This window comes from Gavialis gangeticus, unplaced genomic scaffold, assembly GCF_001723915.1.
Source record: "Gavialis gangeticus isolate Ggan-Ray unplaced genomic scaffold, GavGan_comp1, whole genome shotgun sequence".
Classification (NCBI taxonomy): Eukaryota; Metazoa; Chordata; order Crocodylia; family Gavialidae; genus Gavialis; species Gavialis gangeticus.
The window spans coordinates 40,782,464-40,804,494 of record NW_017728994.1 but is presented as its reverse complement, the minus strand read 5'-3'; the positions used below and the strand labels follow the sequence as shown (position 1 = coordinate 40,804,494).

The following is a 22,031-nucleotide window of genomic DNA, read 5'->3' as shown; positions in this document are numbered from 1 at the left end:
TAAAAGGGCTATTAATTCACCTGGTAAAATAAAGCTAAAGATGTTAAACGGATTGGAGTTATGGGCTTGGACTAACTTGATTCACAAAAGTACATTTTCCCCTAACCTAAACAAGGGTTTGAGGCATCTCCCATGAAAGTAAATCAATAGATCCTTATTAGTCTTAAATGAGTGTTTGAAAAATACATAAAATGTATGTTGGTAGTACAAATCCTAGCTGGTGCTGTGCACAAGTTCATTCCAGGAAGTAAACTGAACTCACAAGTCTTTCAGATCAAGCCTCCTTCAAAGTTTATGTTGCAGAAGGGTATAACCAAGTAGAGCTTGAGCATGCATAAGCTTCATGCTTGTGTACAGATCAGCCCTACAGAATTCCCTATGCAAATTACCAAACTCAGCACATATAGACTACACCACATAGAATGAGAAAAATGGTGGAGTCAGTGAGAATAGAGTGGTAATTAATACTGCTTTTCAATCATTAGAGTTCACATTTTGGTGGCTGCTTTCCTTAAATTGGGCAGAATCTGTTCCTTTGATTTAAGGTTAAAAACCTTACCCAAGCCCCAGTTTTAACTGCTTAAAACTGTATTTAGGAAGCAAGATATTTCCATTGGAGACTCAAGTGCTTGAAAGTTTGAGAATGCAAGTTATAGCTCCTGTCCCACTTCAATGGCAGAGGCAGTACCAGGTGAATGGCCCAGTCTGTAATGACATGAGTACATGCTGCCTTTCTCCAGCAGCAGCACTGCCTTACTCCCCCACTTGCAAAAGGAGGGGAAGAGTTGAGGGTCAAAGGTACCAGAGAACCCAGCAGTTACTAGCTTTCCAGGGGTACCCTGGCCATCTCCCTAGCTGCCTTCTAAACGCAGCAGTGTCTGAACAGGCCTCACGCTGTGTTTGACGGATGAACGCTGTCTTGCGGCTGCCCCGCTTCATTCCTTCTTGCCTCTGTTGGCGAAGGAGGGCTCCGGCACCACCTTTCCCGCGCGGGTCAAGCCTCTGTTCTGCTCGGGGTCCTCCCCCGCCTCTTCTCTGCGAAGGGAAGGGAGCATCTGCCCGAAAGCGCCAGGTACACTTCCCCTACTCGGAACTGGGGGGGTGGGAAGGGAAACGAAGCCTCCTCAACACGCATCACGCGCTGCATCTTGCACGAGCCCTAGAAAAACGCCATAGCGCCGTGCGTGGGGCTGCTCGTTCCTGGGGAGGGACGAGACTAGCGAAGGGCCAAGCAGCAGCGCGTCCCAGGACAGAGCCGACTACTGCTAGGACCGTAAAACCCCACCTGCCAGCGCCCGCCCCAGCTCAGGTACTACGGATCCCGCCCACCCGCGTCACATGACTAGGGGAGGGTTGGGCTGCCCGTTTCAGCCGGGACGGCCGGTCCCAGCATGCACCGCGCTTCAGCACAAGCCCGGCCGTATTACTGAATGCACAGGGTTCCTTGCCTGCGTGACATCATGAAAGCCCCGCCCCCGTCCCGGCGTTTTAAAATAAGTCCCATGATGCCGCGCGACTCCCGGGGGCGCAGGCGCTCCCGCTGATTGGCTGCGGCGGGGGGAGGCGCGTGGTTCGAAGTTGGCGAGAGCGGCGGCAGCGGCCCCTGGATCGTGCGCGGGCGGCGACGGCGGTGAGCGCGGGTCCGGCCGCTCCCTGGGCTCCGGGATTGTCTTTCGGGCTCTGGGCGACCGTCGCTGGGCCTGGCTGGGGTCAGCGCTGCGGGGCGCGGCTGCCTCAGCGCCGCCCTGCCTTGGGCTCACCGCTTCGTCCCCCTCAGGTTTCGCGATGGCTTCGTTCGGCTCCCAGGGCGGCGCCAAGAAAGAGGAGAAGGGCAAGAACATCCAGGTGGTGGTGCGCTGCAGGTGAGCGCGCGGCCGCCCGGGGGTCCCTTCTCCACGCCCCCCTCCCCGCTCCTTCCCGGGGAGGGGGAAGGTGCCTGCCTGGTGCTGCCACTGTCCTGGGTGAGCTAGTGTGGGACAGGAACTCACACTGGGCAGCGTGGACACAGCCTTCAACCGCAGGCAAGGTAGGGGGAAGGGGAAGGGAGAGGACTTGTCTCCGAGTCACCCCCAGAGGGGAAGGGGGTAATTCTTTAGGAGGAGGTTGGATGCAGCCTCCCCTGATGCCCTCCTCCCTGCACTGCCTTGTAAAATCCCGGCTCTGTTTCTCACTGCCTTTGTATTGCCCAGTAGCAATACCGTTTTTTGAAGCTGCAGACTTTGAAATGAGATCTTGGGAGAATGCAAGGGATAGCTTCTCCTTTTTGGTTTGTGAGCACAGGGGTGTTTTGCCACTTCCTCACTAAACATCAGTGCGCACTTTAGTTCAGTGTATTGTTTAGTGCCATGAGACGAGAACTGAGATCTTTCATGGGCTCAGATATCTTTAGAAATGAGTCCCTTGGATTTTTAATATCCTTTTAGAGCCCTTTAGTAGCATCTGGCATTCCTAAAGAAGATTTCCCAGGTAAATACAGCCTCAAATTCCTTCAACTATGTGCTTGGTGTGAGAAACAGCAGTCACTTTCTTCTTCAACCAGGCTTCTGTGCAGAAACATGACTGTTGTTGTGAATAGAGGGAAGCTGTGAGATAAGCTGTGATGATCCCTGCCTGTTCTCATTAGCATGTCAACGCCACCTGAGCAAGGAGGTGCGTGCTGACAATACTGTCCATATAATCTGTCCATGCCCTTGATGTAGAGCTCCCCGCCCCCCATAAAAATCAACCAATTAAAAAAAAATCAGATTTTTTAAATTTAAACTAGATTTTTTTTTATTTAATTGTATTTTTAAAGGTATGTTAAAGCTCAAAGATATTATCATTGAATAAGTGTTATAACTTCTAATTGCATACTGTTTGAGACAATATATTCATGTAAACTTTTTAGAAGTTTTTTAAGTAGGTCACAATAGGCCATGGACTATATTAGGGGCCCAATCTTATAGGGTTCCGAGAGGCTCTTTTATAGATTAGCAGGGATCTGGGTTTTCTGTTTTCCACAGGGAAAAATGGAGAAGAACACAGGTTTCCCCCTTTGCCAGAGGAAAATGGGGATTTTTCATTTTAGCAGAGAAACGTGCACTTTTTTGCGATCTTGCAAAGAGCCCTCCGCAGACTGGCAGAGTTCCAGCCTGCAGGGGCTGGGAGGGAATGGGAGGAGGGCCATCAGGCAGGGGTGCCATGTGCCTGTATGTGCATCCTATAAAGCAGCTCCCTCAAGTAAGTGGGGTTGGGGGGGATTGAGGCCCCTGTGGGGAGGGAGGGAGTTGGGGAGGGCTCGGACTACTGCTCAGCTGGGGGCAGGAGTGGGGCAGAGCTGTGGGCTGCTTGTCTGGAGAGCGGGGGGGTTATTAAGTGATCACTTGTGTTTTTAGACAATTTCCCTTTAATGTCAGCTTTGAGCTGAGAATTATGAGAAGCTTCTTTCCAAATGGAAGACTTTCAGAAAATTAAGTGTATGCTAGTCACAATCTCAGAAATGAGAATGAAGAGTTCTGGTGGTATAATCTATTGTTTAACTTCAGATGCACTGCAAGTTCATATTGCGCTTTAGCTATTGAGTAAAAAATAAATTGCTATGGGTAGTCAGACTTCCAAATCCCCCTGGCTGGCGGGTAGTGGCGTTGGCACAAAGTCACACTCTCCAGCAAGACAAGGCCACTCCATAGTTCAAATTAGCCATTGCATGTTTCTATAGCAAATTTTATGTATAAATTTGCTGAAAAATGAATTTGCAAAACAACTGCCAGATGTTCAAGCACAGTCTTCAGTGGTTTGAAAGTAAATTTCACTAATTTTTCTTCCTCTCTGGATTTAACAAGTACACTTTACAAACTATATACTTTAAACACTCATGAACTCAAACAAAACAAGCAGCACCAGTTAGTCTTCATTCTTCTTAGCAGTTACATCAGACATATTTTTAAATTTTGTCTTTTAGGCCCTTTAATACATCAGAGCGCAAAGCAAACTCCTTTGCTGTTGTAGATTGTGATCAAGGAAGAAAAGAAGTTAGTATCCGTACTGGAGGAGTAACAGATAAAACCTCAAGGAAGACTTATACATTTGATATGGTAATTGTTTCTTGAGTTAATGAGTTCTGGATATTTGCTAGAAAGTGTCTTTAACTCTTCAGCTGGGGAAGCTATGTGGGGAAATAGGCAATAGATTAAATTAATCTATACATTATGCTGTGCCTCAACAGGTTTTTGGAGCTCAAGCAAAACAAATTGATGTGTACCGAAGTGTTGTGTGTCCTATTTTGGATGAAGTTATTATGGGTTACAACTGTACTGTATTTGCGTAAGTAACCCGAACATTTTGGTGATTTGTAACTTCTGTTTCACATATGCTGTTTAATTATTCAATTTCTTCCTTGCAGCTATGGCCAAACTGGTACAGGAAAAACCTTCACAATGGAAGGGGAGAGGTCACCAAACGATGAATATACTTGGGAAGAGGTAAATTTGATGTCAGGGATTTTCCTAGATTGAGGGACTATGGAATTTATTTTAACATTTCTGTGTTAACAGTGTTTGGTATAATATTGTGTTCCTACTTCATTGTGTCCTGCCTGCCTGCTGCCACTCGCCCCCCACCCCACTTGCTGCTGCTGCCACCACCATTTCCCCGCTTTCCTGCTTGCCACCATCACTTCTCCTCAGCCCCCTGCCTGCCCACTGGCTGGCCACTCTGGCACTACGTGGTTCCTGGTTGTATCACTGGACCTCAGGATGCAGCAGGAACTGGCCTGGCCCTGAGGATTGGGGCAATTACTAGCAGTCCTACCCACCTCCCTCCATTCTTAGCTGAGTTGCATGATGTTGAGGGAACAACCTCAGGGTCGCTAGGCCAGAAGCCTTCGCTAGGTGCTGCTGCTGGATTCTGCTGCCCCTAGGTCCTGCTGCTGGCTCCCCTTGGGTCCTGCTGCTGCTGGCACCTTGTTATCTTTGACAGGCAGCCAGGGCAGATAATTAACTTTCTAAGTTTTTTACAAGCCCCACAGGCTGGAAAGAATGGCCTGGTGGTCTGGATACAGGCCGTGGGCTGTATTTTGCCAGCCCCTGGGTTAAATGCTAGGACTGGGTATGTGCAGGTCAAGACTAGAGTAATCATCACAATTAGTAAGGTCTTTAAATAGCACTGTTGATGGTTCAGGTGGGCATGGTACTCCTCCTTTAGAGGATCCCTTAGAAGCATCAAGGGGAGGAAAACAAGATAAGCATAAAAATGGGGAGAGCAGGCTGGAAAAAGAGAATATCTATTTGGTGGAGGTACTCTGGAGAGGGTTGAGCAGAGAAGCTTTAAGGCTCAGTAGCTGGGGAGAATGGAAAGGGAACAGCTGAGTATCTTCTGGGCCACTCTGGGCTGTGTGGGTTGGAATGGGGACAGAGGAACTGCTTAACCTTTTGGAGAGGGCAGAGAACACCCGGCTGGGTGGCCTTTACCCATTGAACACCTTTGTTCAAGAGCAGCTATCTGTTTTGCTGCTTAGAACTTGGGGTTGCGCTTGATCTCCCCAACAGGAGGTACTGTCCTTCTCTCAGGAGCTGATCTGGATGCTAGCTCCTTGAGTTGGGGCCATGGTACAACCATGCTAGAAGAAGCCTGAACGCCCACCCTGCTCTAGAAGTTACCCTGTGCTGGCTTCATGCTTAAAGGCTAGATGAGGCTGTAGTAGTCCTGAGCTAGCACTCCTCTTGGGGAACTCCATCATATATGGTAGCTTGTTCTGTAATATTCAGCATGAGCACATTGCAGAAGGTTAGTTGTTGTAGTTAAAAAAAACCTTGGGATCTGACTTCTGAGTTTTTTAACTGACCAACTCTAATAGTTTACACATCTTTAGGATTAAGAATATTTTCTTGCATCTTTAAAAAAACATGAGTTTATCCTTTTAACATATTTGTCATTTCTGAAATATACCATGTGCCACAGGGTTATATATGCGCAAGGTCCTCCATCTATTTCAAATTTGTTAAGTTTATTTCACTGAACATCCCCAGATTCTTCTCTTCTATCTTTGTCTCAACTCCTTGATGCTGATATACATGTTAAATGTGTCTATACTTTATAGGATCCACTAGCTGGTATAATCCCTCGTACACTGCATCAAATATTTGAGAAACTTTCAGAGAATGGTACTGAATTTTCTGTGAAAGTCTCTCTGTTGGAGATCTACAATGAGGAGCTTTTTGATCTTTTGACTCCTTCTCCTGATGTTGGAGAGAGACTGCAAATGTTTGATGACCCTCGTAACAAGGTAAGTTCTGGCTTCCAAAATTTAATCACAGCTTCTGGACTTCTTTGGAACAAGACAAACAGCCTAAACTTCTGTTTTGACAGCGGGGTGTCATTATTAAAGGCTTGGAAGAAATAACTGTGCACAATAAAGATGAAGTCTATCAAATACTGGAGAGGGGAGCCGCAAAAAGAACTACTGCAGCTACTTATATGAATGCATATTCTAGGTACCACACTTTCCTCTTTTCATAAAATGTGTATTAATTTAAGTTGTAGGAAACCAGTGTGTGACTGAAAGGTGTTAAGACTAGAGTGGTTCTGTTTGATCTCATGATTCCTATATTCAGGCTGTTGGAGCTAGGGTTCTATTATTGCTTTCTAAATCGTGTTTCCAACATCCTGCAGAGCAATGTGGTTTGGTGACCCTTCAGATACAGTGTTAAATTTTTTTAAAGTGTTTAAGTTTTGGTTCTCTTAATTGCTCATGATATAGGGAGGGGTGGAAAGCACCACACTGGTGCTGACCCCTTGCTGAAGTGCACAAGACAGGAGAGCAGAGAATACTTAGTCTTGTCTCCTAGTAATGAAATTTGCTAGTAAATCTGGAAATAACTTTTCAAACCTCTCAAGTGCCGAGTGACTGATAGGCAAAAGGGGAAATTAAAAGCTTGACTGACAACAGTATGCAACTGAAATGTGTTGTTTGTACTAACAAAAATTGAAATGGTAGGTCTCTGCTGCAGAGAATATGTACTTAAAGCATGCTGTAGTTACAGACTTGATATGTACGTCTTGGATGGGTTTATTTCATCCTAAGCATCATTCTTTTAGCCACAAGAACTATACAAGAAGCCTACCTTCTTGCAGGAGTGACACTTTTGACCTTCTTAATTAGCAAATGGTGTTCTAAAATTTATTACTAACATCTCTGATAGCAAAAACCTTATTGGATGGATGACCCTGTTTGTATCCATGTCAATGCAAGACCATCTCTTGCACTCTAAGTACTGAAAATTTGGTAACTGAACTGAAAGCTGGGTTTGCTGCATGCCGATGCAGAGTACTACTCATGACTGCAACAACCCATGTTGTGTTCCCCATTGAATCTTACAAGCAGAAGTCAATGGGTTATAAACTCCTAGGTGATCTCCCATCAACAGCTTCTGGATATGGCATTTGTTGTTTTGAAAGCAACACTCCATTGTTTGACCATACACGCGCTGCAGCAGTTTTGGGCACTTATCACATTTTGGGTATATAGCAAGATACTCTGTTCATGTGATTGCTGCTGTAAGAGGTATCTGAGTTGCAGTGAATTGGGCAACAAGGGTAATGCACCTGGAAATTGTTCAGCTTGTTCTTTTATTCCTTTGCATAATCTATTCTACATGTTCCCCCCACAAAAGGTGTCTGCATCTTATCACAGACATGAATGCATTCCTTTGAAATCTCACACTGGTGATGAAACTTGCTGAAATGTCACTAAAGTTTTTAAATTGGTCCCAAATTCTACAAGCATAGAGGTTGGCAACAGGCTAGAATGTCTCTGCTTAGGTTCAAGGTAGGCCTGCTCAATATAATGAGCTGATATATTAGAATGATACCAATAGTTAAAAAGAAATGAGCCATACTTATGAAGTAAATTGAGTCTGCTGGTGTAAATAGAACCAATATCTTATGCACAGAGCAGAACTTTGCTTTGCTGGGGCGCCTAGCTGAAAAATTACTTATTTTACAGCCGTTCCCACTCTGTGTTTTCAATCACCATACACATGAAAGAAACTACAATAGATGGAGAAGAACTGGTTAAAATTGGGAAACTAAACTTGGTAAGTATCTACATTAAATTCCAGAGTTTCATTTAGATGACAGTTCTAGAGTAACAAAACAACTTTTCCTTATTGAGTTAAGACTGATGAAAGAATAACTTCAGTTCTTATGGTTTGACTAAACTGTTTTTTCTAATGCTTTGTGATAAGCAACTTGTGTAATGGACTCACCTATCTATATATAATGTAGCTACATCAGACTACAAAATCTGCTTTGTATCATAAGGATTATTTGGACTAAACAGCTCTGTGCCTTTACTGCCTCCACCTTGTATTGGGATTCCAGAAGTTCTGCAACTTAACAGAAAGCGGAAAATAGAGAAACATTGGTTTAATTAACCTTGGGTGTCTCTTTCAATATAAACTTCATAGACGGTGAGCTGATACCAGCTTAGGGGAACCAGGTTTAGCAGTTTAGACAGCAGCAGGCTAAGACCAAACAATAGCTCAGCTGATATGGGGCAAAAGCCACAGGGCTACAATATCAATGTACTAAGCTGACAAAATGATCCTAATGTGAATATAGTTGTATAAAGAAAGCTGCAGTTTATGTAGTGCGTTAGACTGCAGCATGGATGCAGCTATATTATCATTATGTTATTACCAAGATCAGTTGTTTTCCTGGAGTGGGGTGAGGGCAGGATTGGTACACTGATTAAAAAAGCACATCTTTGTTCATGTAGCTGCATCTATGTTTGTGCTCTGGTATAGTGTGCTAGTAACTATCTGGTGAAGGGTCATCCCAGCATAGTCATATCCTTGTTTTTAGGTGAGCAGAATGGGGGCTGGAAAGTTTCTTCTCAGGGTTCAAAGATGAATCCTTTAAAACTTACAGTGAATGACAAAAACCTCCAGTTTTTTTTTCCTTCTAGGTTGATCTTGCAGGAAGTGAAAACATTGGTCGTTCTGGAGCAGTTGACAAAAGGGCCCGTGAGGCTGGAAATATCAATCAGTCTCTACTGACTCTGGGTAGAGTTATTACTGCTCTTGTAGAAAGAGCCCCACATATTCCATACAGGGAATCTAAGCTCACTAGAATCCTGCAAGACTCTCTTGGAGGGCGAACAAAAACATCTATAATTGCCACAGTTTCTCCTGCATCTATAAATCTTGAGGTAAAGCTTAAATTTGGAAGACTCGGCTTCCACAGTGTGTAGCTTATGCAAAAATACTAATAAACCACTGAAATCTTGAGCCTTGATCTAGAGATCATATGTCTGTCTTCTGTACCACAGGAAACCTTGAGCACTCTGGAATATGCCCACAGAGCAAAGAATATCCTGAACAAGCCTGAAGTTAACCAAAAGTTGACAAAGCGAGCTCTCATTAAGGTAAACTTTTAATTTAATTTTACAAAATTGAGTGATGACCTTGATTCTGTTAAAGTAGATGGCTTGTGAAGAATAATTAGTAGCTACAACTTCTTTCTGATCCAGAACTATCATTTTAGTGACTTGAGCTATTGTAGTCTTAAGGATTAGCCCTTCCTACTGATTCCACTTTAAGGTGACTATTAGTAAATGAACACCAGCTGTAGTGATTGCAAGATCTTAAACAGTGTAGGTAACCTTTTGAACTAATTGAGCACTATTTCCTTAATCCCCTTGAATGAATTCAAGAGCTGCTATGAAGCCAGAGCTGTTTTCAGGATATGGAACTGTCCTAAACTTTAATACATTTTTTCACTTTCACCTAACATTTTCTTAAGCAGGACTGCTTTCTGTCAGCAACTGTTCAAATGTAAGTAAATTTAATTTTTTTTAAAACTGGAAACTTCTGTGGTTTACAAATCACATTTGTTACAGGAATATACAGAAGAGATTGAACGCCTTAAAAGAGACCTTGCTGCTGTTCGAGAAAAAAATGGAGTCTACATTTCTGTTGAAAACTACGAGTGAGTGCACAAAAAATTTGTAAAGCCTCTGAAAACCGCAGTCAAGTATGGATAACTCTTCAAATGTGAAATGCCTTATATTCATAAGAATGGAAGTTGGTTTAAAAAATCAGTTTCTTGCCTCTTGTCTGATTTAGAATATCTTATTGTAGAGAGTGTATTAATCAAGTAATGACCCTGAAGGAAGAAACAAGACATTCTTCATTTACCTTGTATGGTCCAAGTCCATGCAGAGCTTGAGAGGTAGTAGGTGAATAGCAAATCAAACTATTGCATTTCTATCTTTTTAGTGCTCTTACTGGAAAACTGACTGCTCAAGAGGAGCAAATTGCAGAGTATATTGAAAAAATTAGTGCCATGGAGGAAGAAATGAAAAGAGTAAGTGAAATTTCTCAACAATATTCTGTTGTCTTAGAATAGATATTTGTGGGGGCTACAGGCAGGATCAAGAGAATAAGATTGTGCTCAAGTTATTTTTAGAAACTCTCTAAACTGTTCTCTTTACTTAAGGCTACTTAAATCTAAATCTGTCTGCCTGTATTCATAGATCATGCACCATTTAGTGGATTCTGTCAAAAGAGCAAAGGCTGCTATTTTATGCTACTGGTGGTTATTGAGCTTAGTTAGGGTGTGTGTTAAATTCTTGGGTGAAACTGAAATTCAGCCTTAAACTGAATGCTTAACTCTTAGTGGCACTTCAGTTTGCTAACTTGTAATGTCAGAATGTTTTTCTGCTTCAAAGCTCAAAATCACCTTAAAATGCTATGTTGGATTTTAAGAAAAAAAATTGTTTTAAAAATGTTCCTATCTGGGTAGATTGGCACTTTATTTGCCAACGTCTTCTTGGCAATTTATCTTACTGAAAATGTGCATGATATGAGAAGTTTTTTCTCTTTGAAATTGGAACTATTACTTATCTGTAACAAGTCTTCCTTTTTGTAAAATGAAATTATACTGATTTGAATCTTTTTCATACATGTTCTTAAGTTATTTTTAGTGCACCATTTTTTCTTGTGATGACAATAAGAAAATATATAACCTTTTAGCATGAGGTAGGGCTGTCACTGACACCTTTTCAGACAATCATTGTTTTGGGTCTTTAATAAAAAATACTACTTTACCACTGGACTTAAGGCTACATTTCTAGTTTTGACCATCAGTTTTCTAATAATTTGGCATATGATATAATGTGGAAGGAAAAATAGATTCTTATTAATAAAGATGTGATTTGAACGCTTGAATCAGGTCTTCAAACTTCTGAAAGATGGAATTCCTTAACTATATTATTTCTTTTATCTTTTAGATCACTGAGTTGTTCACAGTTAATAAAAATGAACTTGAACAATGCAAAACAGATCTAGAAAGCAGAGAGAGGCAGCTGGAAGAAACTCAGAAAAATTTGCAAGAAACCAAGGTTCAGCTTACTGAGGAGGAATATGTAGTTTCAGTTCTGGAGAGCACTGAAGAAAAGCTTCATGGCACTGCTAGTGAGGTTATTATATTTTTGTAGTACCTAACTGCAGCAGTAATTTCCTTCATTTTATTTATAAGCATTTCATTAAAAGATGCTTAAAATTTATGATGTCCAATTCTGTGTTGGTAAGGTATCTTGCTAGCTGATTTTAAAAATGAAGACTAAAACAGACTTAACAATTTACTTTCACCACAAGTTTTGATGGGCCAGAGACACTATTTGAGACTTCCCATATATTTATTTTTTTTAAATGTGATTGATGTCTACTTTGGCTTCTGTCTAACAGGCATGCTTTATTTCCTCAATGCCCCCTTAGCTCATGAGCTGTAGCATCTTCACATCCATTCGCACATGGGACAGTGACTCAGCAAATGTTTACCCCACAAAGCAACTCTACCTAAATTGGGCATGACTTCCAGTCCTATAATGGGATAAATTATTGAATAAAAGTTGAGTGGGGATTGTGGTTGTAAACGCATCACAAAAGTGTATGGAGGAAGGTCTCGCAATGCTGACTTAACTAAAAGATAGCCCTAAATAAATGACTAGCTGAAACAGCATTGACTACCACCATTACACTTCAGGGCATATTTGGGATTTTAGATTAAGTATTGCTCTTAATTCTTTGGACAGTGATTTGCTATAGAAAACTATAATTTCTCTCTTAGTGCAAATTGGCGAATGCTGTATTATAATTGACTTGAATATAAATAACACATTGTACTTCTACCCTTGTAGTTTTCCCTTATACTAAGTGAGGGTGGTTATTTGCATTGGCTGGCAAACCAAAATGCTGCTTCCCAAACAGAAACCTACTAGAACATATGAGTCCTGTTAAAGTAGGTTAACCACCCAGTATTTCAGTAAAACTTTAGAAAGAAGACCACCATGCTCCTTTAGTTACCTTTTTGGGAGCACTCTAACTGGGTTCCTTAAAGCTTTGGCATGTCTGTTCTGGAGAATACATCATAAATGCCTGAAAATGCTTTGTTTGAAGACCTGAGAAAGTAATTAACTTTCTTTCAATTTTAGTTGCTCAGTACAGTTGAAGAAACAACAAAAGATGTGTCTGGTCTCCATGCAAAACTAGATCGCAAAAAAGCAGTTGATCAACATAATGCAAAAGCTCAGAAAACATTTGCAGGACAAATGAATGTTCTATTCAGCAAAATGAAAAATTCAGTTACTGAGAATGGTTTGAAACAACAACAGGTGTTGGACTTTTATGTTAATGTAATTGGTAAGTATAATATTTCATGTGATCTGATTATCATTCTAAACCATATGCAACAGAAATGCCTATGTTGTTTTTTTTTTTTTTTCCCTAAAATTGATCTGGTATAGATCAGGCTTTTCTTGAAACTATGTAGTTCAGCTGTCCAACTTCTTAGTGGCTGGAGCCAAATGCCCCATGGGTCACATAAGCAGGAGTGGCATGCCACTGGCCACCTGGGCTACACATCCAGATGCCTTCCCTTTTCCTTCCCTCCTGCTGTACTGTACACCAGAGGCCTTTCTCCACCCCGCCCCCACATTCCCCACAGCTGCATGACTTTGGCCCTAGGCTCATCCTTATCTTCCCCCTGCTGCACTGTCCCACCTCCGGGGTAAAAGCAGGCAGAAAAAGCTGGGGGAGGGAGAGAGGGAGCCCAGAGACTCCACCAGAGCAATGGATGGGGAAAGTTGGCCAGACAGGAGCATGGGAGCCACAACTTAACTCCACATGGGCTGATGGTTAGACATCTCTGCTGTAGATTAGGGCAAGCAGCAGGTTAGACTCTTTCAGGTTCATATTACAGCTAACAAGAGGCACTATTCTTGATTTTGGGTTAAAGTGTTTATTCTTGCTGTTACCATCAGATTTGCAAAGGATTATGTTTCGATACTGCCTTTTTGTCCTCTAGAACTCTGGAGAGCTTAAAATATATGCTGTTTCTCTTTGTAGGTGACCTTCTGTCTGCCAGCTCTTCAGCCACTAGTGTCATTACATCACTTGTATCTTCATCATTCACTTCTATTAAGGAGATGGTGTCCACTGAAATTTCTCGGGTGTCTGAAAAAATACTAGAACAGGAGACTCTGTCCATTGAATGTAAAGCTGAGCTGCAGAGATTGCTTGTTAGTAAATGTAGATGTTCTTGACTGACTTTGAGGTTGTGAATCTTACCTGGATTTAGAAAACTGCTAGACTTGGTGTAGCCGTTTTAGAAAAATCCTTTAGTCTCTATACCTGCCCTTGAAGCAATTGCCACTCTGTCATTGCCTCAGGTTCTCAGGCAGTGGGTTATGCTATTAGTGTTTTCAAGGCTATTTTTTCCAATCAGAATGCCTGAAAACCTATTTTTTAGGGTTTACTAAAAAATAAAAATCTAAAGAAAAATTCTGTGGTAAATCTGCAAGTGCAAGTCCCTAAAATACCCAAATGAGTTGGAAGTTTGTAAGAAACTTGAATGCAAACTTGTTTGATTTTGATTATGTGGTGTTCTTTCTAGGACGAGCATAAGTCTGGATTAGGAAGGGCACTGAGTAATATGTCACCTGTTGTGGACTTGGTCCTGGGACTAAACTGCCAGTTTCAAAACAACATCAACAAATATTCAGCTATAGCTGATAAGGTAATGACAGACTAACAGAACTCTCTTATTGTGCTCCTCCTGTTTAGCTATGGGCTTTCCCTTTGCCTCTTTCTGAACATCTCTTCTCAGTCTCTACTTCTGTTCTAACCTTTTTTTCCTTTATGTGGTTCCGTAGGTTTCCCTACATCAGTACGACCTCTAACCTAAATGCCATGAGAGAATATCAAAGTGTATTTTTTGAAAAGGAGGGGAATCTTCCCTATACATTTGGTGATGTGTGACCCTGGTTTAAATAATGGGAAGTTTAAGATGGTTAAGATATGGGCAACTGCCATTGCTATGCTGAGCTTGGAAAACATTCAAAACAAACAGGGCCGCTCACTCTTCATCCCCTACTTCTTGTCCCTGATGCTGGTAATCCCTATATCTTACTATTGATTGGGACTTCTTTTTCCTTTGCTACCACCTGTCCTTGTTGACTTTTTTCCATGATTTTGCTCCCCCTGCAAACTCTTCTTTTGTCATCCCTTCTGCCAAAAAGTAATCCCTGTTCTAGGGAACTTGCCGTCCTGACTGCTTTAAATTCTCACTCCTCTGTTTTTGTTTTTTTTAATCTATAAACTAGCAGAAGGACCTGTTCTTCGCCCAGGTTGTTCTTTTTTGTAATTGCAGTGTTTGTTTATTTTCAAAGAACTTAGAACACCATATTTAATATTTAACGTGGAGCTATGTTTCAAATAATACCCAAATGAATGATCTTTTTTGAACAATGTTCATAGTGTTTCCTGGTGGCACCAGTATATACATCCCTCTTCGACTACCAACTTTGGAACAAGCCACATACAACTGTTCATGTGAAAAGCATTGTTGCTTTAAATAGTTACTGGAAGCCCCAAAAAGGGTCAAGTGAAAAATAACCTGCCTATAATTTTCTTTGTTTGGTATTCAGTGATTTTTTTTTTGGAAGGTTTAGAGTAGATAGGACCAGGTATTCTTGAGTTATAAGCAAGCAAACAGACAGACACTTCATTCCATATATATAGGTTGCCCATCTTCACTGACTCTCTACCTTTATCAGCATATGGTTAATGTTTTCAGCACTTAATATATTCCAGTGCTCTTGCTGCCTTCAGGCTTCTCCCTCTGTATTATTGTTTCACTCCATTTTTTTGCTCTGTGCTTCTGCTTCTGCTACACTGTTCTTTGGAATGACCTTCTGTAATATTCTAAGCTCCCTTCTGTGATTTCAAACTATCTGAAATAACTGCCATATACCAGTTTGCCATAACCCTTTAGTCTTTAGACAGAAGGCAGGGTAGAGATGCATCTTACATTAACTGATTCATCAGTATATAAGTTTTTGTGAGCAAGAGCTCACAAGAGGAAGCTGCTATGAAAGGTCATGCATAGACCAGACTACCATCTGTAGATGTTCATCTGTAAAATCCTGCCCTCTAGTTCTTTTTCTTGCTAATGAAATATTATCCATTTCTGATTATTAGTCTAAGAAAGTGCAAATCTAACCTGCCTTCTGCTGGACTTCAGACTAAAAAAAAGAGCTAATTACCTCTCTCCACTTTTATTCATTAGTGTCTCTAATTTGCAAGCTCTTTGGGATAGAGATTCAGTGTAGTCACAAAACTAGTTGAATGAATGTATGCAGTCTTAACTTCCATAATGTCTGGATTCATTATGTAATCTTAACATAACTCTTCTCTCTCTAAAGATGGAAAGCCATAAAGAGGAACTGAGTGCCTCCTTTGGAGAACTCCGTGTCAATCTGAATAAATTACAGAAAGAAACAAACTGTGTTCTGGCTCAACTTCAGGATGACTGTGAGAATTTAAAGGAAAAAGTGGAGATGGCAAAGCTGGCACATACAAAGGTATTATGTTTTCTTGGAATAAAAGCAGGGAATTCAAGCTTTTTTGCACCAAGTGTTTTGCACCTGCCTTAACGTAAAGTAGATCCTCATGCTTATTCCAGTAGGGATCAGTAGTAGGACAACAGCATGGCTGTTCTAATAATTCAACTGATTGGAGTTCTCTACCCACAAGGAAGGGAGGAGGTGGAAATTAACTTGTGCCAACTTCTATAGTGCTTATAGCTGTGTTTTTAGTTTTTGTTTGTTTTTGTTCCCCAGCATGCCTTCAGAGTCAAGTATTTTCTTCATTTACATCTTTCCTAAGCACAGGGATCTAAAATGGAAGCCATGATGCTGATGCTTGTCATCCCACATTAGAACTTTGCATAAGGGTTTTCTTTTCAGTTCAATGTTGGCAGGCAGCACCCCTGAGAAATGTATAATTGGGGTTTTTGCTTTGTTTTTAACAGAGTACAAATCAACTTGTGTCTTCATTACAAAGCCAGCTGAATCTGTTGCTTCAGGAAACCCAGCAGAACTTAAGTGGTATAGTGACAACGGGTAGAGGTTTGAAGACTGCCATTGCTAATGTCCAAGAAAATGTCCATCTGTAAGATTTTGCATGTTTTAGTTCTAACTTTCTCTTTCACCAGTATATAAAGGGACTACAAAATGACATAATCACTACACTTGTATATAAATAAATATATAGTACATTATTTGTAAGACCCATTTATTTGAGGAGTATCCTATCACAACATTTATACCAAAATTCAGATTTTCCTAGATTATAAGGGTTTTTAAACTTCTATTCAGGCACTGCTTTCATGGGTCTTACAGCTAAAAGGCTCAGTCTTTCAGAAAAAAGTGGAGAATCATCAAATGCAGCTAGGTGTGTTCTTAATTATATGATAAAGATTTTGTTTGAAAGAGGACATCAAACTGCTGAATCATTCTAATGTGATTCTGTAGTCCAGTGAATTAGTAGTAGTATAAACCCATCAGACAAGGAAAATTACTTTTACTGAAACGCGCAGTTGAAACCAAGATTTTTGTAATGATTCATAGGAACCCAATGAAAAATACTTTGGAAGGAACTCTGCTTCCCTAAAATTGGCAGTATCTTGAAATTCAGTACAAAAATCGATGAGCCTTAAGTTTGCTGAAGTTGCTAGTCTCTGAAAAATAATAGCCACAATTTTAATGTTTTTAATTCACTAGATAGTGCAATGATTCAGGGTTGCTGCCAGGTAAAACAGTGCTGTATGGGTGGATTAAACGAGCATTCTCATGACCTACCACAATATGACTGGATCTTTATTTTGAAATTCAGCTCTTTTGCTGATGTTGGGGAGGGTAACTGTCTTAAATACAAAACATCTTTAAATCCATTTCCCCATAATGTGAATTTGCTGTTTGTGCAGGCAAACTACAGACTTGGTCACTTGTACAACTTCTAGCCACGACAAATTTATTGCATCTTTGGAGAATTTCTCACAGGAAGTCAGGCAGTTAAACAGTGAAAACCAGATGATGTTGGAGGAATCCTCTGAACACTCTGAGCAACTTCGTGGCAGTTTCTTAAGAGTGTGTCATGAGACAGATGAGTGGGGTGAACTTGCAAATACCAAGATTATCCGCTTTACTGATCAACAGATGTCTGCCTTCAGCAGTCAGAAGCAGCAACTTCAGAACTTACAGATGGTAAATATGACTGTTGTATAGTTTAGGATTCCTTCCATCCAGAATTTTTCATTAAAGTACAATATACATGGAAACAAATCTGAAGTTGGGACTAAGTATTTGTTATGGACCCTTTCACGTTTTAAATGGTTTCTCTAAAAAAAATTGAGGGGTTAAATGGCAGCTGCACATTCTCTTGCTGTGTCTTTGTACTCTTGAGGCAGAATATGGAATCTGAGTGGTCAGTGTCCTGATCTAATTATTAGTAGCTGTCTCCTGTGGAAAGAATATGCTTTCCAAGTAAACTGACTACCTTCTAAAGACAGGGCTCAAAATGAGCAGCATGAGATTAGTGTTAAAACTTTTATGTTTGAACTTCCAGATAACTAAGTCACTTTAGTGATATCATCTGAAATGTGCACAAGTAAGGCAAGAGACCTTAACTTTTCAGTTAATGTTTTGTCTTTTAGAATGTAGATGTAGGCTGTCAGGTATCAGTTGGTGAAGTTACAAACCAAATTGACAGACAGAAATCTGATGAAGAGAGAGCACTGAAGAGCCTTCTTGACCAGATAAAGGCTGATCAGGATATTTTCGTGGAGCAGAAACTGGCGCTCTGTGATGAAGCACTGCATGGACTGATTCGGGTCAATGGCTTTCTGCAGGAGGAGCTTAAAGTGGATGTCTCAACAGGTACTGAAAGGAGGTGGAGAGGGTAATGATCTCATAGCAAGCACCATCATTGCAGAGTTCATAAACTAAAATAAATTATGATCAGAAAGCATCTTTCAGTCTTCAGTCTTTTAATATGCATACTGAAAGTAAATTGATTGGTTAACAAAGACAACTTTTCACATTCAATTTAACAAAATCCAAGATCTGTTATTAAAGCTAAAGCCGGAAGTGTTTAAATACTGCTCATTAGTACATCACCTTCATTAAAGGGACAACTCCACAGAGAAGAGATTACTTGTATCCAGTGGAAATTGTGAGGACAGAACCCCGTGAACTGCTGCTTGAGCAATTAAGACAAAAGCAACTAGAACTTGTGGCTAACCTAAACAGTGCAGCAAAGGTGACAGAAGAAAATATGGATCAGGTAAATATGTGAGAAAATATGAATACACAACTCTATAGTGACTTGTCCTAAGCTCTTCAGCTTCTAATTATAACTGAAAACCCTTTAACTTGGTATTTTTTGTTCTATGGTAGTCTGTATCTAGACACAAAGTTAAGGAAGTTAACAGAGGGACTAACAGTGTCTCGGGTAAAAGTATCTTTTCCTGCTTTCCCTATGCAGTAGTACACACAGAATTATAAATAACAAAAGATTATGCCACCTATCTTATAGATATGATCATCCTTTTCCTGCCTCCTACTTGAAACTTCTCTTTTCTTAGGACTCGTTGGAGGAAGAAGAGGCTGTGCAGGAATCTAATGAAAGTGTCATCAGTGACAAATCGTTCCTAAATGCAAGTGCGTCCTGCCAAACAAATGGCGGTGTTCCCTTTTTCCAGGTAACTTCTGCAGATGTGTCAAAAAGCCTGGGGAGTTGACTCCTTTGCAATAGCGTCAGATATAGATGCATGCTCTGCCTTTAACAGCACTTTTGTAGCATTCAGTGAAGGTTTGTGACGGCCTTAAATCTTCAGAATATCAATTTAAGACTTTATATGTGTAGATTAAGATAACCAGTCAATACATTTCTCCTTTCAGGTTATATTGCTGGAAATGTCAGTGTAAATAAGATGTTATTAAAGTGGCCCAGCATACAACACTGAAACATGTGCTTATAGTTTAATGAGTGTTCAACATGATATTAAGACTACTGTACCCCAAGATCTTTAGATAAGGCCATTTTATACAATTCCCTCTCTAGTGGATTGGTAAACTCAGATTAGTGTCTCTTTCCTCAGAACTGGTTCAGGTCCATCAAGAACTTTTCTTTAGCTTCATCCATGATTGCTTTTGGATAGCCAACAGACTGCTTTGGAACGCTTAGTAATGTCTAGTGCACTGGTTCTCAACTGCTTGTCTGGGCACCCCGAATGCAACTTTTCTGAATCTGATGGCATCCCTAGTTGAGAACTGTTGTGTTCAACTTACCCTGATGCTTCTCAACTGGGTGCTGCTGCCTCCAGGTAAAACTGTTCAGAGTGCCTGCTGCACAGCCAACCCAAGAAGGACTAGTATGTGCAAATGTTACGCCTGCATTAGGACTTTGACAACTCTAAAGCAGGTGGTAGAGCACAATCATGCTTCAGCCCTTTCCTAGTCCAATCGTGCACAGCGTCTCCTGCAAACAAGAATGCAGGGCAGATGGAAGTGTCTTTCATGCCTCTGTTTCCAGAAGCAGCACTAGGGGTTGGACGGGGGAGTGCTGCAGCCAGAGCCAGCTTTCCCTAATGCATGAAGATTGTACAAATGCTGCAGCCTTGCGCACAGAGGGTGCACCTACACAAGAAGTTTACTGCAGAGATGCCTAATTAGCTCTGCAGCAGTCTCAGCATCTACATGTGCAGCTTTATTAGACCACAGGAAATTAATTAACTCTGCTGCAGGTTAGTACTTGTAAATACAAGTTCTGTCCTGTAGCAGCATTCTTTAGTGCACAGCAATGCATGTTTAGACACTGATGGGGCTGCGTGGGGCATGAGGGTGTTTCAGTGTGGGGCTGCCTGCCAGCCAGCCCTGCACTGGAGCACTCATGCTCCAGCCAACTTCTGCACAGTACGTTGAGCTGGGTCGGATCAGCCCTTGGTCAGCAGGCTGATCCTCAGAGCCTCCTGCCAGCTGGTCCCAGGTGCGCGTGTAAAAGCTGCACTCGGGGGCACTAAATTATGGCACGGTATACACCAGAGTCTATTGCTCCATGCTAATAATACATGTAGATAGACCCAGAATGATTTTACTTGGCCATTGCTGCTGCAGCAGCATCTACCTCGTGGCACTCCTGATGGGGTCTTGCAGCATCTACACATGTTGCAATACTGGCTGAGAACTACTGATCTAGTGTATAGGATCTGCTGATGTCTCCCTTCAGATGCAGAGGTTTTGGATGTGGGAAGTTGCAAAAAATCTTTTGCCATCAGCCTTGACCCAATCATTTTTTGGGGTTTAATAATGGAATCATGAAACAAGAAATGATGCTGTGATCTCTTGTCATTCAAGTTAACATGTCTTGCAAACTGTATGGTTTGGAGATTGTATTGAATTGCATGATGGAAACCAGTGAATAACCTTGGTTTCTTTAGCATAGCATGAAAAAAGAATACTAACTGGGAATATTTTAATATTTGTCAGCAGAAGAAAAGTCACAAAAAGGATAAAGAGAATAAATCTATAAGCACCAGGGAGAGATCCAAGGTGGAAGATACTGCTGAGCAATCTTTTCTGAAGTTGAAGACTCCTTTAGGAGCACTGAACTAGTGTATTCTCTCAGACCTACTGTATTTGTAATGTTTGTCTGATCTTCTGTTCATTCTCAATTTTTCAACCATCCTCGGGTTCTGTATATAATGAAATGTTGCAGAGGTGGATTATCTAATGAAATATTAAAGCAGCTATTTTGTCTTACTGTCTGAACTGTTTTTATACATTGTAATTTACATACTATTAGCATACTTTTACACTTTGAATTATGGCTCTGTATGTTAAATAAAGGCTTTTAGATGTGAAAGCTTCTCATGGCAATTAACATTTTTTTTCTTTTTTTAAACATTCTGCTATCTTACACAGACCCAACACAGCACAAGTTCACTGTCTTATATTCCTCATCTTGGAGGTGAGGAATAGTTTCTAAAAACATAACTCCTTTTTTGTTTTAATTGACTGAAAAATGTTGTTTTCACACTTCTGGTCTGTTGCATGAAACTGTATAGTAACTTCACATCCAAGTACTGTGTTTCTGTAACTGGCATATGTCAAATAAAATCATCAAAATAGGCAATGCTGTTACAAATACCTCTATTCACCCTACGTTAACAAACTTGGAAATTGTTAAATGAAACAGTGGGCTGGCCAAACTACTAGCATATATGGTAGAAAGAATAATACTGCACAGACACAAAATAAAGCATCTTCAATTAATCCTCTAATAAAGCAATATAGCCCAGTGAACAGGGCATTGATTTGCTTGTTAGTTTCAGTTGTTAACTTTAAGGTAAAATATGTGTTTTTTGAGGTTACTGCACTAAAGCCAGCCAAATGTATGCATTTTTTCCTAACCTCTGGCTACATTTTCTGCTGCAGGCAACATCAAAGGACCTAGACAAAGGAACACCAACAGGTTTTTGGGAGTAATGTCTAATCTTAGGAGGATGGTGCTGTGGGTGACGACGAGAGGGATTTGGTGGTCATTGTTCCAGTGTTGATATTGGAGCAGGGTCTGAGTCTGGCTTTGTTGATTTGAGTGGCTATGACTTTTTTTTTTTTTTGGGGGGGGGGGGGGGGGGGGGGGGGGGGGGGG

At 41.1% G+C, this 22,031-nt stretch overlaps 1 protein-coding gene across 3 annotated transcripts; it reads left to right on the top strand.

The window, feature by feature from the left end:
* The first annotated feature begins 1,567 nt into the window (after positions 1 to 1,567).
* Positions 1,568 to 21,512, top strand: KIF11 (kinesin family member 11). Of its 3 annotated transcripts, none has more exons than XM_019502634.1 (23): positions 1,568 to 1,630; positions 1,778 to 1,862; positions 3,941 to 4,073; positions 4,205 to 4,302; positions 4,382 to 4,460; positions 6,077 to 6,262; positions 6,346 to 6,470; positions 7,982 to 8,072; positions 8,945 to 9,187; positions 9,308 to 9,403; positions 9,878 to 9,966; positions 10,257 to 10,344; positions 11,270 to 11,458; positions 12,473 to 12,680; positions 13,386 to 13,558; positions 13,933 to 14,055; positions 15,743 to 15,901; positions 16,351 to 16,490; positions 17,305 to 17,584; positions 18,034 to 18,256; positions 18,508 to 18,662; positions 18,964 to 19,080; positions 20,867 to 21,512. In XM_019502634.1, exons 2-23 carry the CDS (start codon positions 1,786 to 1,788, stop codon positions 20,990 to 20,992), a joined length of 3,198 nt encoding a protein of 1,065 aa, XP_019358179.1. In that variant the 5' UTR covers positions 1,568 to 1,630; positions 1,778 to 1,785; the 3' UTR covers positions 20,993 to 21,512. The 3 variants fall into 3 exon arrangements, with proteins under 3 accessions (XP_019358179.1, XP_019358180.1, XP_019358178.1); XM_019502635.1 differs by having other exon boundaries at positions 1,570 to 1,640; positions 20,870 to 21,512; XM_019502633.1 differs by having other exon boundaries at positions 1,570 to 1,640.
* Positions 21,513 to 22,031: the final 519 nt, after the last annotated feature.

Bases quoted from the DNA above. Each gene is read 5' to 3' on its own strand.
- KIF11 (XM_019502634.1), top strand. From the start codon at position 1,786: ATGGCTTCGTTCGGCTCCCAGGGCGGCGCCAAGAAAGAGGAGAAGGGC. The intron at 4,074-4,204 runs GTAATTGTTTCT...GTGCCTCAACAG, and splicing joins AGACTTATACATTTGATATG to GTTTTTGGAGCTCAAGCAAA. The intron at 11,459-12,472 runs GTTATTATATTT...TTTCAATTTTAG, and splicing joins TTCATGGCACTGCTAGTGAG to TTGCTCAGTACAGTTGAAGA.